Source organism: Rana temporaria, chromosome 3 (genome assembly GCF_905171775.1).
Source record: "Rana temporaria chromosome 3, aRanTem1.1, whole genome shotgun sequence".
NCBI lineage: Eukaryota > Metazoa > Chordata > Amphibia > Anura > Ranidae > Rana > Rana temporaria.
This window is the reverse complement of record NC_053491.1, coordinates 354,548,466-354,565,105: the sequence shown is the minus strand read 5'-3', so window position 1 is coordinate 354,565,105 and position 16,640 is coordinate 354,548,466. Positions and strand designations below refer to the sequence as shown.

The 16,640-nt window shown below is 44.9% G+C and overlaps 1 protein-coding gene across 2 annotated transcripts; it reads left to right on the top strand.

Moving 5' to 3' along the window:
* The first annotated feature begins 611 nt into the window (after positions 1 to 611).
* On the top strand, positions 612 to 15,734 carry LOC120932658 (L-lactate dehydrogenase B chain-like). 2 transcript variants are annotated; one of them, XM_040345197.1, is made up of 8 exons: positions 612 to 706; positions 10,027 to 10,160; positions 11,297 to 11,414; positions 12,748 to 12,921; positions 13,218 to 13,391; positions 14,118 to 14,235; positions 15,056 to 15,179; positions 15,451 to 15,734. In XM_040345197.1, the coding sequence occupies exons 2-8, from the start codon at positions 10,032 to 10,034 to the stop codon at positions 15,616 to 15,618; spliced, it is 1,005 nt and encodes a 334-aa protein (XP_040201131.1). In that variant the 5' UTR covers positions 612 to 706; positions 10,027 to 10,031; the 3' UTR covers positions 15,619 to 15,734. The 2 variants fall into 2 exon arrangements, with proteins under 2 accessions (XP_040201131.1, XP_040201130.1); XM_040345196.1 differs by lacking the exon at positions 612 to 706 and adding an exon at positions 5,285 to 5,393.
* The last annotated feature ends 906 nt before the right edge of the window (positions 15,735 to 16,640 follow it).

The following is a 16,640-nucleotide window of genomic DNA, read 5'->3' as shown; positions in this document are numbered from 1 at the left end:
CGGGCCTATTGATTTTGACGTGAACGTAAACAATGTAAATCCCGATTCACGGACGACTTACGCAAATGACGTCAAAAATTTAAATTTCGACGTGGGAACGGCGGCCATACTTGACATTACTATTCCAATAGGGCCTAGCTCTAACTTTACACGGCCTATCTCTTACGTAAACGGCGTAAAAGTACTGCGTCGGCTGGGGCGTACGTTCGTGAATCGGCGTATCTACTCATTTACATATTCTACGCTGACCGCAATGGAAGCACCACCTAGCGGCCATCCAAAATATTGCAATCTAAGATAGGACGGCGCAAGCCGTCGTATATCTTAGATATGTTTAAGCGTATCTCTGTTTGAGCATACGCTTAAACATAAGTCGGCGTAGATTCTGAGTTAGGTCGGCTTATCTACTGATAAGCCGGCCTAACTCTTACTGAATCTACCTAAAAATCTATAATGTAGCGTTTCAGATGATTGTTCACAATATTGCCCTGCACTGGGAAGCCTCTGATTAAGAAAGTCTGCTCACAATTGGGTTCCATAGTCTTGCAGCTGTTAGAAACCCTCTGCAATTGGTCAATCAGAACATTTGACCGGGATCAGCTGATCGATAATTAGCAGCAGAGACACATAAATAGACAGCAAGGGGGGTGGGTCATGTATCCTCTTCCTAACCTGTCTGTGTAAGAGTCTTGTGGGAGCTGAGCAGGTAAAAAGTGATAGATGTGGTGGTTGCTCATCTTTGGAAAAACAATTGTTGTTTGGTGTGTGATGTTGAGAATCTGACTATGTGCTTGGCGCTGCTATTCAATGTAAAACGCATGGGGTTCTCTGGTGGGATACAAATTATGTGTTGCATAAGTGGTCAGTCTAAAAGTGATTGTACAATCAGGTTGTAATGTGTCAACTGGCACATTAATGGCATATAAACCATGTTACAGAGTGAAATCAGTAAGACTGATTAACCAAGTATTAAAGGCTGGGTGCACTTCAAGGAAAAATAAATTCTCATTTTTTGCAAGGTGAAAACCTCCCTTCATTAAACCTGTGTTCATTGGATTGTGAATAAAATGTTGGGCTCATGCAGACATGTCCTCCAGTGTTCTGAATGTGCTTTCAGTTAGAAAGCTGCAGGAGGTGTCAATGGACTATAAGTGGGCTGTCCAGAGGAACCCGGTTCCTGCATGCTGTCAATTGAGGGGCAAGAGATGTTTTTGAACATATCTGTAAGGCCCCTTGCACACTGGGGCGTTTTTCATGCGGTACATCGCTAAAAATAGCGCTGCTATACTGCATGAAAAATCATGCCCTGCAGTGTTCAATGTGAAAGCCCGAAGGCTTTCACATTGAAGCGGTGCGCTAGCAGGAGCGCACCAAAAGTCCTGCTAGCCGCATCTTTACCGTGGTGTGTTCACCGCTCCTATACTGCGCCTTCCCATTGAAATCAATGGGAAAGCGTGGTATTAACCCTTTTTTGTCTGCTAGCGGGGGTTAAAACCTCACCGCTAGCGTGCGAATATTGCACTAAATACGACGGTATAGCCACGCTACAAATAGCGTGGCTATACTGTCACCGTGGCTCCATGCTGCAATGTGAAAGCAGCCTAAGGCCTCTTTCACACAAGGTGGACTCTGTTGCTACAGAGTCCGCTAGCTCAGTGGGAGATCTCTCTGGTCACTGAGCGGGGAGGGGTTTGTGCAGTGCCGCTGTCTCCAATGGAGAGATCTGATGAAAACAGCATGTCCATCTTCATCAGACCTCACCCGGTCTGCCATGGATGGGGTTGTATCGCCATGGGTCTGGCTTTTGGTGGATTGGGTCAGATGTTGGACATGTCTCCACTGATATCTGATGCTCCATAGGCTTGCATGGAGCGGCTGTTCAGGTCTACTGGCAGGTGGACCTGAATGGTCCAACCGTGTGACAGGGGCCTTACACCTTAAATATCGGTGTAACCTAATTTCAAAGGTGTGGTTGTGAAACATTTTTATGTGACTGGTCTGATGGATGAAACAAATCCTCAGACGGGTACAATTTATGTAGGTCTGCTGCCTCTCTTTGCTTCATCAATTTAAAGTGCTAAACTTATTTCCAAGGGCCCTTTCACATGTGGTGGATCAGTAATTATCCGCCACGTGAACCTCTGCTTGCTCAGCGGGGATCGCTCCGCTGAGCTGGTGGATGACAGGGTGGTCCTCGCACACTGTGCAGGGACTGCCCTGTCTTTTCTCCGCTCTCCCCTATCTGTGTTCACCCGATCTGCAGACGGAAGGAAAAATAGGGTTTTCCTCCGTCTGCAGAACTGGGCGAGATTGGGTGTCAGTGAATGTTCACCTGTGATCTGATAGGGACCAATGTATGTCCTCTCTTATTTTATTTTTTTTTTCATCCGTACACGGATGGATGAAAAAGCGGACATATGGTCTGCCTGTGTTAAAGGGCCTTAAGGCTGCTTTCATGCTGAGGTGCCTTGGTGCCAAAAAATAGCACCTGTAAAGAGCCTCTCCTTTCACTCCAATGTGAAAACCTTCAGGCTTTCACACGTGTGTGTGTGTGTTAAATGGGCTGCCCTACGCATGAAGAATTGACAAAAGAACCTTTTTAGAAATCGCACTTCACTAAAACGCATGAAACTTTATCATGTGTTTTCTTGCAGGTGGATGAGTGCAAAACCAAGGTGTATGATGTGCTGTTAAGAATTAAGTTGGCAATGCACACCTGTAAAAGGGCTGTTGCAGGAATGCATGTGATTTTTGCACATTCCTGCAATGCACAAATGTCTACCAAGGTCTACCAAAGGGGGGGGGGGGGGGGATGAATTCAAAGCAGTTGCTAAAAATGTACCGTAAGTTCAAAATGTCTCTCTAATAAAACTTTCACCTTTTTTAAGTAGAAAGAAAAACGCTTTACAGCAGGTGTCCCAGTCACTCCCCCCCACCTTTACAGCAGGTGCCCCAGTCAGTGGCGGCTGGTGCTCAAAATTTTTGGGGGCGCAAACAAATTCTGAAATCAATTGCAGCCTTACTGTGCCCATTGAATGCTGCCACTGATTTCCCCCCCTTACTGTCTACCTGGCACTTACCCTGTCTTAGTGGGGCAGCAGGTGACAGCGAGTGGTGTCCTCCATGGGTCGACGCCTGATGGGTGTCCATTCAGGTGATTGGTAACAGACCCGAGCACCTGGTTGGGAGAGAGATGGTTCAGTGTTAGAACAGCGACTATTCATTTGCTGTTTTAACACGCCTTGTTCTGTCTCTAGGGCAGGTGGCTAAACCTGCTTGTCCCATAAACTTCAGATACCATATTTCTTTGATCTCAGTTTTATTAGAACAAGCCAGGTGAAACTACAAAATTGCAGAAATAGACCTCAATAAGTACAATATTGCATACATTACAGAAACAATATGAGAATAACTTTTTTAGTTCTCTAAGGGGTGATGGCGATAGATTGAGAAATGCATGTCTTGCTTCCTGCAGTATCTTCTCAAAGAATGGTGGCTGGTTCACTTCCTGTGAAGATTCTACCCAGAACTCCCTGCTTACTATTGACTTCCTTTACTACACATACAGTAATCAAATAAACAGAACACTGCAGCAATACCAAAAAAAACACTAGATGGAGCCTGCACTCCACATATGATTCTTATGTAAATTACAAACCTTGCATGTCATTTTAAACACGGATGCATAGACATCTGGTGGACAGAACACGCCTGGTTTTGATGCCTATTAAAGCCTATGGCTCCAATCAGGTGCTTGAAAATTACCCCCTCTGCTGTGATTCAGGTGTCCGAAAAGGGGCCGGGCCCCGGAATTGCGGGTGTCAGCAGTAGCCATGGCTAGGTTCATGCTATACATGAATCTATCCATTGATCAGAGGGGGTGGTGCCCTTGTGGATGCATGGCCACTGGTCCCAGTCTCGGAGCTGCAATTGTCGCATGTGCGCGGGAGATTTCTTTACGGTGCCTGCTAGGCCTTAGGCGAAGAATCCCCTGTGCCGCTGCAGTCAGCGGCTCATTGCAAGGGGAATATCTCCTAAACCGTAAAGGTTTAGGAGAAATATTTTTTTGGTAAGCCTTATTGTAGGCTTACCTGTAGGTAAGTCAAAAATAAGACTATACAACCACTTCCTTACTGGGCACATATACCCCCCTTCCTGCCCAGGTGAAATTTCAGCTTCCGGCACTGCGTCGTTTTAACTGACAATTGCGCGGTCACGCGACGTGGCTCCAAAACAATTTTTTTTTTGGGGGGTGAGGGAGGGGTTAAATGTGTACCCTGCATAGTGTTCTAACTGTGTGTGAAGGGGGACTGACTGGGGGAGGTGACCGATCTGTGTCCCTATGTACAAGGGACACAGATCGGTCTCCTCTCTCCCTGACAGGACATGGATCTGTGTGTTTAGAGACAAGGATCCATGTCCTTGTCTCTAACCGCCCATCGCGGGTGCCCAGCAGACATCGCGGCCGCTAGGCACGCGCATCGGCATCTCAGTGATGCAGCTCGCACACCCCGTTCAACAGTGCCTAGGAGGAGCGGAGGCCATATAAAGACGGCCACTCAGATTTAGGGCCAACCTGCGGCCGTCGGAAGTGGTTAATAAATGTAAATCTTTCCCACATGACTGATCTTATTTATAATAAAGTTTTTATTGAACATGGTGCAGTACAAAGCAGGTAATGTCACAAACATGACTGACCTTTAGCTGGCTATGCGCTTTGTTCCATGGACCACAATGCATTTGTTCAGATGCATAACGTGGTGCCTGTGTGCAAGAGGCCTACAAGCTTTTATGCGAGTACCTGTGTATACCAAAGTAAAGTTGCGCACAGCCATTGATGCCTATGGATATCTGTATGCTGCATCTTTTCTTGCCTTATGGGAGAAATGCTGACGCTTGCATTGCAAAAGCCCCAAATATGCACTTTGAGGGAAAACGCACGTGGCTTTTCTCATGCAGTAGTGTATTAAAATCCTTATAGCGTAGAAATGTTTTCTGAACTTAAATCTGTGGCACAGCATGGGTTAACAGGATCCTGAACGACTTCCTTATCTGTAACGGCTTGTGTCTGTCTGTGCTCTGGGATAATAAAGATGGCTGTACAGAGTGTGTGTGTGTGTTCATGCTTTTCTGAGGTGCACTGCTGTGACAATGGGGCTCCTGTATGGCCTTGAAATGTAATTCTGGTTAGTGTGAGAAGGGTTGGGCCTAGGGTGTCCTTGCAGTGCTGCCCTTGGAGGGGATTGAGTGAGGTGATGGGGTGTGTCTGACATGTAATGATGTAGTCACAGCTCCAGACCTAAACCAAGGCTCTGGCCACTCCTCTAGCTCATTCAGTAAGAAGCTGAAGCCACATTGAGATCTCCCTCCAGCCTTCCACAGCCTAAGATCATGTATGTATATGCTGCTCTTTATTTGGCTTCTGCTCTATAAATGCCTTTACTGTGACTTTCTTCTGGCAGCAGTGCAGGGGTTAAACGCAGTGCTTTGTGCGTCTCGCTGGTGGCATCAGCAGGATGAAGCGTCACTCGGTTACGCTTCTTTCTTATTGCTGGAGGACCAGTGTGACCTGAGCACCTCCTGGCAGTGGTCCCTGCCCTATGATACCCTGGCATCTCCTTGGACTTGGCAGCTTCAATGATGCTTTCATTGCTGCCTGATCTCTGTTCTAGCTCATAGGAATGGCGTAGTTTTTTATTCTGTACAAGGCTGGTATTTCTGTTGTGTAACGTTGCTGCTTTCTGTCTTGACAATGGAATCCAGCACAGGCCTGTTTGTATAAGGAGAGCTGGAGGCTCGCCAGATCTCTACGTCTGCATTTAAAGGCCCTGCTTAACGACCATTTCTACGTATGAAGGAATTGCTGACGTCTATTGACAAAGGCCCTCGCTGTCAGTTTTCCGTTCTTCCCATTCTAAAAATACTTCTCCTTTGACTAAGATCCCCCGTTGCCATTCCTAATTTCTTGCTTCTACAGTTGCTAAGATTGACTGAAGCGGACCATACACTATACAATCTGATTGTACAACTTCCTAAATCCAATTGTAGTGTGTGGGGGCTGCACGAATTTGATTTAAATAAAATGAATGGTTTAGGTTTGTCTTAAAGTGGTTGTAAACCCTGTTGCACCACTTGTACGTAACAGTTGCCTGTAGGTACTATAAATATCTCATAAACATGCACGCTTTGGAACAGGGATATGCAACTAGCGGACCTCCAGCTGTTGCTGAACTACAAGTCCCATGAGGCATAGCAAGACTCTGACAGCCACAAGCATGACACCCAGAGGCATGATGGAACTTGTAGTTTTGCAACAGCTGGAGGTCCGCTAATTGCATATCCCTGCTTTAGAAGATCTGTAACATACACTTGTGGCGTTGGCGCATGCGCACTGAAACTGCTCAATCGTGCAATTTCTAAAGGGCTTGTGCTGTGACCGGTGTCCCCGTGTACATGAGTGGGAGCAATGTCATGGCTCTGGCCTATCACAGCGTCGGAGCCTGCAGACCAGGAATGACTCCCAGGGGACATGTCGCCAGGACACAGTGGTGTACGGGGACTGCTGTGCAACAGCTTCGATCTAAGGTGAGTATTGAGCTGGTATGCGATGCATACTAGGTGTTTTTGCTTTCTCAACTCTGCGGGCTAAATAAAAAGGTGACTGCCTCAGAGCCACTGTACTAACAATCCAATGTTGGTACAGCAGTTGCAGTATCCCCTGCTTTTCTATTGTATTCTGACAGGGGAGCCCCCCAACCTGCACAACACAGGCATAGCTGTGCTGCAGGCAAGACATGTGGCCTCTAGTGGGTCCTTGGCTCTAGCGTTGGATGGTATGATTCATCAGTATGTGCCGACCAGCGCAGGAGTAATGGCTGCTGCTGTGTTTCTCGTTAAATATATCTGCTCTTGGTAAACGGAGATGACACCCCCCCCCCCCCAGTGCTAAGATGAGTATTTCGTAATTTGACATGGCAGTTCTTGGAAGTCCTTACTATACAGGAAATTTGCAAACGTCTAGTGAGTAACTTAATAAGGAATGTTCACAGGTTTAGGGTAAGAGGCTCTCCTCTAAATCTCTGGGGCTGCATGTGGCCCTTGTACTACATTAGCTGAAGTTAACCTAGTTAAGGGGGCTCTCTGTATGGAAACCTTGCTTTTTAGGGGCTATAAAAAGAAGTGATGTCTGTCTTGTATGTCTCCCATCAGAGGAGGCACTTGGGACACCCCAATATCAAAGCTAACAGTACTTTATTTGCTAATGGTACCCCCCCAACACTTGATAATCTGCTGTACCATGTGAAGTATCCTGTTCGTTGCATTGCTTATCAAACTGACCACACTAGGCAGGAGAGATTTTATTAAAAAAAAAAAAATTCTCTGTGCTGAGAACTTGGCCTGCTCCATCCAATGATCCGACTTCTTCTTTTTTTTTTTTATTTTTTTTTTTTATTCAGCCTGACCCCATCCACATCATACAATGCCAATGGATAATCCAGTCTGGCTATTGTGCCGTTTGTCAGAATATCTGACCTACTGCACTTTTCCTTCTGGCTGATTTTGTAATTGAGAATGTGGGGTGAAGACGAGTACCAATTGCATGGCTATCTTTGTGTCGCATTTGCATAATGTGTGGCCCCTTTAAATGGTGGTACCCATCTGTTAATGCCATGACATTTACATTGCATGACTTATCACATGCTACTAAGAATTAAAAGCTGTGACACCCGGCTGAAGTTGGGCTTAGTGCTGCAATGCTGTATAAATGGTAATCTTTTTGCGGGGGGGGGGGGGGTTTATGTTGGGGGTACACTGGAGATGTGGACTGGTGCTCAACACAGCAGTCCAGGTCTCAGCAGTTGCATGCACACTTTGCTGTGCTCAATTTAGCAGAATTTGTGTTGCCTACAAAATGAATGGCCTGTTTTAATGCATGGTGATACAGTGTGTAAGTGGACCAATTTGTTGGCTTGATTGAAACATAGTGGGTCTCTATTCTGCACTATTTCCAAAGGGGGGGGCATGGGTGTCTGCTGGGTCCTCCATGCTCGGTCCCTTTTTGACAATGTCATGAAGAAGGGGCTTGGTCATTATCACAAAAAGCACAGGCATGCAAAGGTTTGAGAAACCTGATGCAACTATCAAACTAGGAACTTTGAATAACAATATCATAAAAAAATGGAGTGCCCCCCACCCAAGGAAATGACAGCCCCCAGGATCAGTTTCTGCAATAACAATCTCCAGCTTTGCTGTCAATTCTGCAATAAAAATCACCAACATTGGTGTCAGTAGCAACAATAACCCCCCACATCGGTGCAGATTTCTAGAATAAAAACTTCAGCATCTGTACCAGTGTACATAATAATGACCCTCAGCACTAGTGTCAGTTTCCTCACTCAAAACTCCCAGCATTTGGTGTCCTTTTCTGCAATTGCCCCCAGCATAGATGGGAGGATATCAGGTTAGACACTTCCTAATGGCTCAGTCCCTAGGAACAGTAATGGATGATGGGCCAACAGGCCCTCTTACCAGACCTGGTGAAACCGCAACAGTGATCCCTCTGGCTGGACGTTTGCTCACTTTGGGTTGCCAGGGGTGACTCTAGTCGGTAGTGTAGCATGCCTGTACCCTGGCAGCGGTTCGGTCTTGCTCCCTTTCTGGTGGTGCTCGTACAGTGGGGCTCCCTGTCTGGTGTGGGGCTCCCTGTCTGGTGGTGTGGGGCTTGGTGCGGGTATAGCATGACTCGCTCTCTGGTTGGTACAGCGTGGCTCTCTCCCGCCCCCCCCCCCCCCCCCCCCCCCCCCAGCATGAGCACAGTTTTTTTTTTTTTTTTTTTTTTGTAAAACAGCCCCCCCCCCCCCAGCAGAGTGCTTGCATGCTGGGGGCTTTAGCATGGTGTCTGTGGACACGCTGGGGCCGCTACTCTTAAGGGACTACATTTCCCATGATGTCCCCAGAGTCTTCTGATTGGTCCTCTGCTGTGGCCAATCTGTCAGCTGAAGCTAGAGAGAGAGCGTCTCTAATTGAATTTGTCGTGCCGCCGCCTTGCTTCCTACCCGCTGTCTTCCTTCCCGAGATTCATGGCACTGATTTCTAGGGGGGGGGGGGGGCAAACGCCCTCCCTTGCCCTATAGAGCGGACGCCCATGGGGGGGAAGCTACTCATTTGGAAATGCTTCTATACCCCAACATAACTACTCTGCCAAAGCAAGACTAGTTTTCATGGGCTACTGTACCTGCAAGAAATTGTAAAATGGTCAATTCAGTGTGTGGTATAATGGCACACTGGTCTTCCCACTAAATGACTGACGGGGGGGGGGGGGGGAGGCAGCACAAGTCTAAATGAAGGGAGCAGGCTGTGTTCCCAGCACAACCAGAAAACTGACCATGCTGTGCTCATTCCTAGTGTGGCCAGTAAAGTGGCGGGACAGTCGGCAACTCCAGCTATTTTACACAAAAAACTGATGGTTTTTCATTAAAACACATAGTACAGCAGGCACACATCAGTAGTGGGGTAACTTTGTTGAACTGATGCCCCCATGCATCTGACAGCAGAGCTCTTGGTGTGGGGAGAGCTTGCATAGAAGTGCAGTCTACACATTTGAACCTAGTCTAATGGAGACATGAGTATCAAATGCTTTTAACTACAGGCAGCTTATTTTCAAATCCTTCCTTTGCATCTCAATTTGACATTTTCTGCGCCACTGATAACACATCAAATCTTGGACTGTGCTGGGACAGCTGGGGAAAATGAGTTGGCACAATTTAAAATGGCCGGAAACTTTCAGATCCTTACTAGGGGGAAAATGGCATGTGGGCAGTTGCCTGTAAAGACCAGCATCAACCCTTTTGGCTGTATAGGTTGGTAGCTGATTGCTGAAAACTAAGTATATGAACATGCTTTGCATATTGTAAAACATTTTGTTTATTCCAGACCCCGCCCCCAACAATCAGGCTTTATAGCACTTGAGCATGTACTTCATGTGTCACAAAGCAATTGTCAAGTAACTTTTTTATTTTTTCTTAGTCACCATGGCAACTGTACAAGGAAGCCTCCTTTCTTCCGTGGTAAAAGAGAAGACCAGTACTCCCAAGAACAAGGTGACAATCGTAGGAGTTGGTCAAGTTGGCATGGCCTGTGCCGTCAGCGTCCTTCTGAAGGTATGTGCTAAAAATAACTTGGCTATTGTTGAACATGCGTCTGTGTCCTACAGAGAGGTGACCTTCACTTGGCCATATCAGAATACACAGAGCTTTAACTGCTGCTAGGCTTTTGAATAGCTTGGATGCTGAAGAGTTAGTTTGTGGGTTTTACAATTTTTTTTTTTTTTTTTTTTTTTTTTTTTTTTTTTGTGCAGACTAGTAGAAACTGGGCTAAAACCACCACCCCCAAACTGGACCCTGGCCATTTAACATATTGCATGCATGTTTTTACATGCACATAGTGTAAGGCCTTGCTCAGCTATGGATTACCTCCCCTCCACAGGTTGCATAGTGATATGCCGAGATTGCTTGTGTGCAGGCTTTGCAAGACAAAACCACTCTGCAATGGTATGCAGCTGCTAATGAGTTCCACTGACTTTGGTGGCTTCCTTTTGCAAGCAGCACTGTGAACCACCATGGTAATGTGTACAGACCTGAGCAGGAACCATTTGGGTGGTTAAAAATGCAGAACTACGTGTTTTTTTTTTTTTTTTTTTTTTCCTACCCCTGTAAACTCTGCATAATATAGAATCGGGGATCCTCAAACTACGGCCCTCCAGCTGTTCCAAAACTACATATCCCATGAGGCATTGTAAAACTCTGACATTCACAGAGATGACTAGGCATGATGGGAATTGTAGTTCCTGAACAACTGGTGGGCCGTAGTTTGAAGACCCATAATATAGATCATCTAAATATGTTGGTACTGCACCCATACCTCAGAGGTACACAAGCCAAAATCTAGTAAAGAATGAAATTGGGGGGTGAGAGAGAACAAGCCTGTCAAATGTTTGTTGCTGTTCAGAGCTTCCCTAATGGGAGATCCAGCAAAAAAATATTTTTTAGAGATTCTAACCCTGTTTCACGCTGGACAGCATAGTGCCCTTGATTTAACATTAAAAAGGGATTTACTAAATCTGGAGCGATGGTACCCAATCAACTTCTCTTGTTTAGTTGAGCTTTGAAAATAAGAAGCTGGTTGCCATGCAGGGCTGTTCCAGATTCTGTTTGCTCCAGTCTTGGTAAATTTACCCTATTTTATTTTTTTTGTCTTTGGCTAATATGGTGGCTTGGAATTTATTTTTTATTTTTAGGAACTGCCTGATGTGCTTGCCTTGGTTGATATCTTGGAAGATAAACTGCAGGGGGAGAAGATGGACTTGGAACATGGAAGTCTGTTTCTTAAAACGCCAACCATTGTGGCAAACAAAGGTAGGGTGCCCCCCCCCCCCCCAAGTCTAATTGTAGAAATTACTCTTCAAAGTAACACACTTTGTGTTTGGTGCATGCATTTTTGTAAGAGGGTGACAAATTAATATTGATCCTACTAGATATCCAATGGGCATGTCTATACTGCATGAGATCTCAAGCATTATCAGCCTCACAAATGTGTAGTGGACTACAGACTATGGGGGGGAGGGGGGTTTATTTACAAAAGGCAAATCCCACTGTAGATCTGAAGGCCTGCTGTTTTTTCCCCTTGCGTTTTAGCTTGCACGTGATTGGATGATAAATCATCATAGCTTCGCCTCGTTTCAGATCTACAGCAACTGCACTGGTAGAACAAAGTGGATTTGCCTTTTGTAAATGACCATCATTGTCGCCTTGGGCTATGGAGAGGTTTTATGTAGTCCATGATCAGGTGCAATTGGCCTCTGGATGTAACCCTGCTCCATAGAATTTGTACAGTGATGTGTTGTCACCTGAGACTGGAAGTGTTGGTAGGATCACCAGGTGATAGAGCGAAGTCTGGGGGGGAATGTGCAGCCACCACTGTAAAGCCCTGTACACTCGATCGTTTTTTTTTTTTTTTTTTTTGCTGAAAACAGACCGATGGCCTGTTTTCATTGGACAAACCGATTGTGTGTGGGCCCCATCGGTGAAAAAAAAATAGAATGTTTTAAATTTTCCCTATGGATAAAAAAACTGATGGGGGGGGGGGGTCTTTGGGGGATAAAAAAAAGATCGTCTGTGTGGAGTCCATCGGTCAAAAATCCACGCATGCTCAAGAGCATTGGATTTTTTTTTTTTTTTTTTTTTTTTTGCACGTCTTAGTGTTTTACGTCACCGCATTTTGGCACAGTCAGATTTTTGACTGATGGTGTGTAGGCAAGACTGATAAAAGTCGGCTTCATCGGATATCCGACGGAAAAAAAATCCATCAGATATCCGATTGTGTAGCATTTCTTTGCTACACTTAAAAATGGTCATCCGAGGCACTGCTGGTACTTGGCTCATGCGAACGATGTATGATTGTTAGAATTGCAGACCTCACTGTGCAGGTGACCGTTAAACATGCTTTTTCTCTTGGCCTAGCTTTCAGAAATAACTGTTCTGAACTTCTGTTGGCGCCAGAATGTGGTTCAACATGAATGTCTAACACTTGTATTAAGATCTCCAAGGGAAAAAGCTGCTAAACTCTAATCCACTGACTTCATGCTAAGATCATAGTAACATGCAATACTGTTTAACTGTTCAGTAAACCAACTCGTAGAGCTGTGAAGACTATTAGTTTGTCTCACTTGTGTATTGTTTCTGTCTGCAGACTACTCAGTAACAGCTGACTCTAAACTTGTTGTGGTCACTGGCGGAGTCCGTCAACAGGAAGGGGAGAGCCGTCTGAACCTTGTACAGAGAAACGTCAATGTCTTCAAGTTTATTGTCCCTCAGGTGGTAAAATACAGCCCTGATGCCACTATCCTTGTGGTTTCCAATCCAGGTAAATAAACGTTGTCCGTCTATTTTGTATTGGGCAAAACCACATGATGGTGGCAGACTTATTAGCTGGAGCACTTTGACTACAAAATTATACTATACTTTCAAGAATGCATATCTTCTGAAAAGATGCTGGTTGCATCCTGGACTAGTGCTATGCAGAAAAGGATGGCGTGTAGTGTCAATACCTGTTTTGTCATGAGCTAGTGCATGTGTAAAATATTGTGTTATTTTATATATAAAAAAAAAAACATTTGGAAGCTTGTTGCTCAAACCAATATGGTGACTTTTTTATTTTAGTTGATATCATGACATATGTAACATGGAAACTAAGCGGTTTGCCACAGAACAAAGTCATTGGAAGTGGAACCAACTTGGATTCAGCAAGGTTTCGCTACCTAATGGCCCAGAAACTTGGCATCAACACTTCAAGCGTCCATGGCTATGTTTTGGGTGAACATGGGGATACCAGTGGTAAGTGAACAAGCTGATTTTACTAATGTATGAAGTCTGTCTGCAGCACTGCACCTCCCTGGTGGAGTGGACTTCTGTAGCAATACAGACCAAGGTACTTTTGTTAGACAATGCTGGTAATTTGGTCTGTTGGGAGATCCTCTGTAGCTTAAAGGGGTTGTAAAGGAAATGTGTATATGTGGGGTTGTAAAGGGTGTGTGTGTCATCCTTTACCTGCAGACATTCCTCTTTTCACTTCCTCATTGTTCGTTTTTTGCTCAGAAGTTGCTCTGTTTCTTCTCTGTTCTGTTCACTTCCTGCGTGTCTGATTTTACTGACTTCCGTGAAGGGAGGCTTTACTGCGGTGGACATCTGTGCGGCAGGACGCTCTCTACATGTTAGACTTCAAGGAGGTGTGAATTACTGGGCGTGCCGCAATGCATACTGGGAAATGTAGTTCTTGCGTGAATGAGAGAACAGACTAGAATGCCGGAGGTGATGTAGGTTTTTTTACAGAATCGTTGCACTATTCTGTCTACCTTGCAGACTTTTTTTTTTTTTTTTTTTTTTTTCTCTCCTTTTAAACATAAATGTAGTTCAGAAAAGGGTGGCCTGCCACATGATGGGAAGGTGAGGGAATGTGAGGCGGTTGCCAGGTCTGAGGAAAGCAAAGCAGTAAAGGCTAAGGGAATACCTTACAAATAAACCTTGTGGCCATGTCTTAAATGTTTTGTAATCTCTTAACAGTTCCCATTTGGAGTGGAGCGAATGTTGGTGGAGTCGCCCTTCAGTCTCTTAATCCTGATATTGGAACTGACAAGGATTCAGAGAACTGGAAAGATGTCCACAAAGAGGTAGTTTCCAGGTAAGTCTGGATTCTCAAATCTGCACTGCAAAACAACCTATGCTGTCAAACTTCAATGTTTCTCCACTGCTTGCTCTGTGTATGATCCTTTTTAGACGGCAAGTCTTTTTTTTTTTTTTTTTTTTTTTTTTCTTTTTCTTCCTCTGGCCCTAAGGTCCTCTTAATCAAGGTTGTCAAACCGGCAGCTGTTGCAAAACTACAAGTCCCATGAAGCATTGCAAAGCTGACAGTTACAAGCATGACATCGCAGATGCATGATGGGACTTGTAGTTTTGGAACAGCTGGAGGCCCCTGCTCTAAGGGAAAGAAGCTGTCCCCACTAGGAGAAAAGTGATTAATGATGGAAGCTGCTAGCAATAATTGCATATAAAATCAGAGGCTGGTTGTACCCAAGTTGATTGAGATCCTCCAGCCTGCCCATACAACAGTTTATGGCTGTCTTTCACATATTATGTCACTAGTGCCTTTGTAATGTAGCACAATATTGTCTGAGGTCCCATTGGCATGCCTTCAGTAGTACAACTGCTTTGATGGCTTTTGAACAATGGTCCCAATTCATTATGTGCTGGTACAATAGCCAACAGGCAGTCTTCACCGCAACTCTGACTACACTTTATGGTTGATGGCATGCAAATATTTGGGTGGGGGAGTGCAAGGAAGATATTGGGCCCTTTTTGAAGGGTTTCTGTACATGGGAGGGGGGTGTGTAACTGTTGGTTGTACTTAAATCAGATGTGTCGGCTTAATACATAGCGCATGCCTTGTGATATGTCCTCATGTCAAACTCTTGCATACCAAGGTTTTTATTTTGCCATTATAGTGCTTATGATGTGATCAGACTAAAGGGATACACCAACTGGGCGATCGGCATGAGTGTGGCTGACCTGGCAGAGTCCATCCTCAAGAACCTGAGCAGAGTCCATCCTGTTTCAACCATGGTAAAGGTAAGTAAAACATGATGTAGAGAACCTCTACACATTTGCTTCCTATCTGTGGCTAGATTCTTGGCTCAGTTCTCATCTTCTGCATGCCCACTAACTGGCACTTGACAACCTGCTGCTATGTGGGCGGGTGTAACTTGCTAGAAGGTAAAATGCACCAAACCTGCAGGGAGCAGTTAATTTCTAAGAGTCCTTTACATGCAGACTTCCTAAATGTTCTAATCATGGGGTTTTGTGAGTAGGGTATTAACTAGCTTTTGTCTTCCTTTTGCAGGGCTTTTATGGTATTGAGAATGAAGTCTTCCTGAGTCTCCCATGTGTCCTGAACGCACAAGGTCTAGTTCAAGTTGTAAATCAGAAACTGACCGATGATGAAAAGGCTCAGCTGCAGAAGAGCGCAGCGACCCTGTGGCAGATCCAGCAAGATCTCAAAGACCTCTGAAGTCCTAATAAAATGCCATTACAGTACACACCTTGCCTTTCTAACAGATTCCATGTTTATGTACACAGGTTTATAGAGTAACAATAGTTTTCAGAATAAAATCTGATGGAACTGAAGTGCTTGGTGTCTTTGCATCTCACTACTATTTAGCAAAGCCCATTAAAGGGTCACAACATGGCAACTTGTATTTATAGAATTTGAGAACCTTTACTGAGATGTAGGCTGTTCTTGCTGACTTCTGGGAAAATAACTTTACCCAGCTGTCATAGGAATCTAGAGTTAAGTCTATTCAAGAACTGGCAGACAAGAAGGGTGAACTAGAGATACTGAAATTTTGTGGGAATTTCAAAGACCTGGTTTAACAGCGCTCATGATTGGCTGGCAACCATTCAAGGGTATGCCCTTTATCGCAGGGGTATGCCTAATATATCAAGAATAATGCTCAAGTGAATGTGAGATAACATCACTAAGGGAGCTAGGGAGGAGGTGGAATCCTTATGGGTAGAGCTCCAAAGGGATGAAGCCAGGGGGGGATATTAAGAGTATGCTCTTGGCCCCCTAACCTGAGGAAGGAAGGGGGAAAGATCTATCACAATTTAAATTAGCGGCAAGGATGGGAAGTGTTAATTGGATGGGGAGGTGTTAATTATCCAGACCTAGACTGGGCAGAGGAAACCATGCATTCATCTAGGGCTCACAAATTCCTCAATGTCTTAAAGGACAATTTCATGGTTCAGATGGTAGACACACCAACTAGAAAAGTGTTACTGGATTTGATTACTAACACTACAGACCTGATCACAGATGTGGAAATACGGGGCAGTTTAGGAAATGGTGATCACACGTCAATTGGTTTCGGTATAAATAGCGCAAATGGGGAATACACTGAATTTCAAAAGGGGCCAACTTCCCAAAATGACAAACTTTGCCAGAAGGTAAAAATGGGATACAATCTTCGGAACAAAGAACATGGAGAGATGGGTTTGCTTTAAGAGCACATTAAATAGGGGTATTGGCCAATG

Coding starts and splice junctions, on each gene's coding strand:
- LOC120932658 (XM_040345197.1), top strand. CDS start 10,032: ATGGCAACTGTACAAGGAAGCCTCCTTTCTTCCGTGGTAAAAGAGAAG. Junction 11,415..12,747: donor AACCATTGTGGCAAACAAAG/GTAGGGTGCCCC, acceptor TTCTGTCTGCAG/ACTACTCAGTAACAGCTGAC. Junction 15,180..15,450: donor CTGTTTCAACCATGGTAAAG/GTAAGTAAAACA, acceptor TTCCTTTTGCAG/GGCTTTTATGGTATTGAGAA.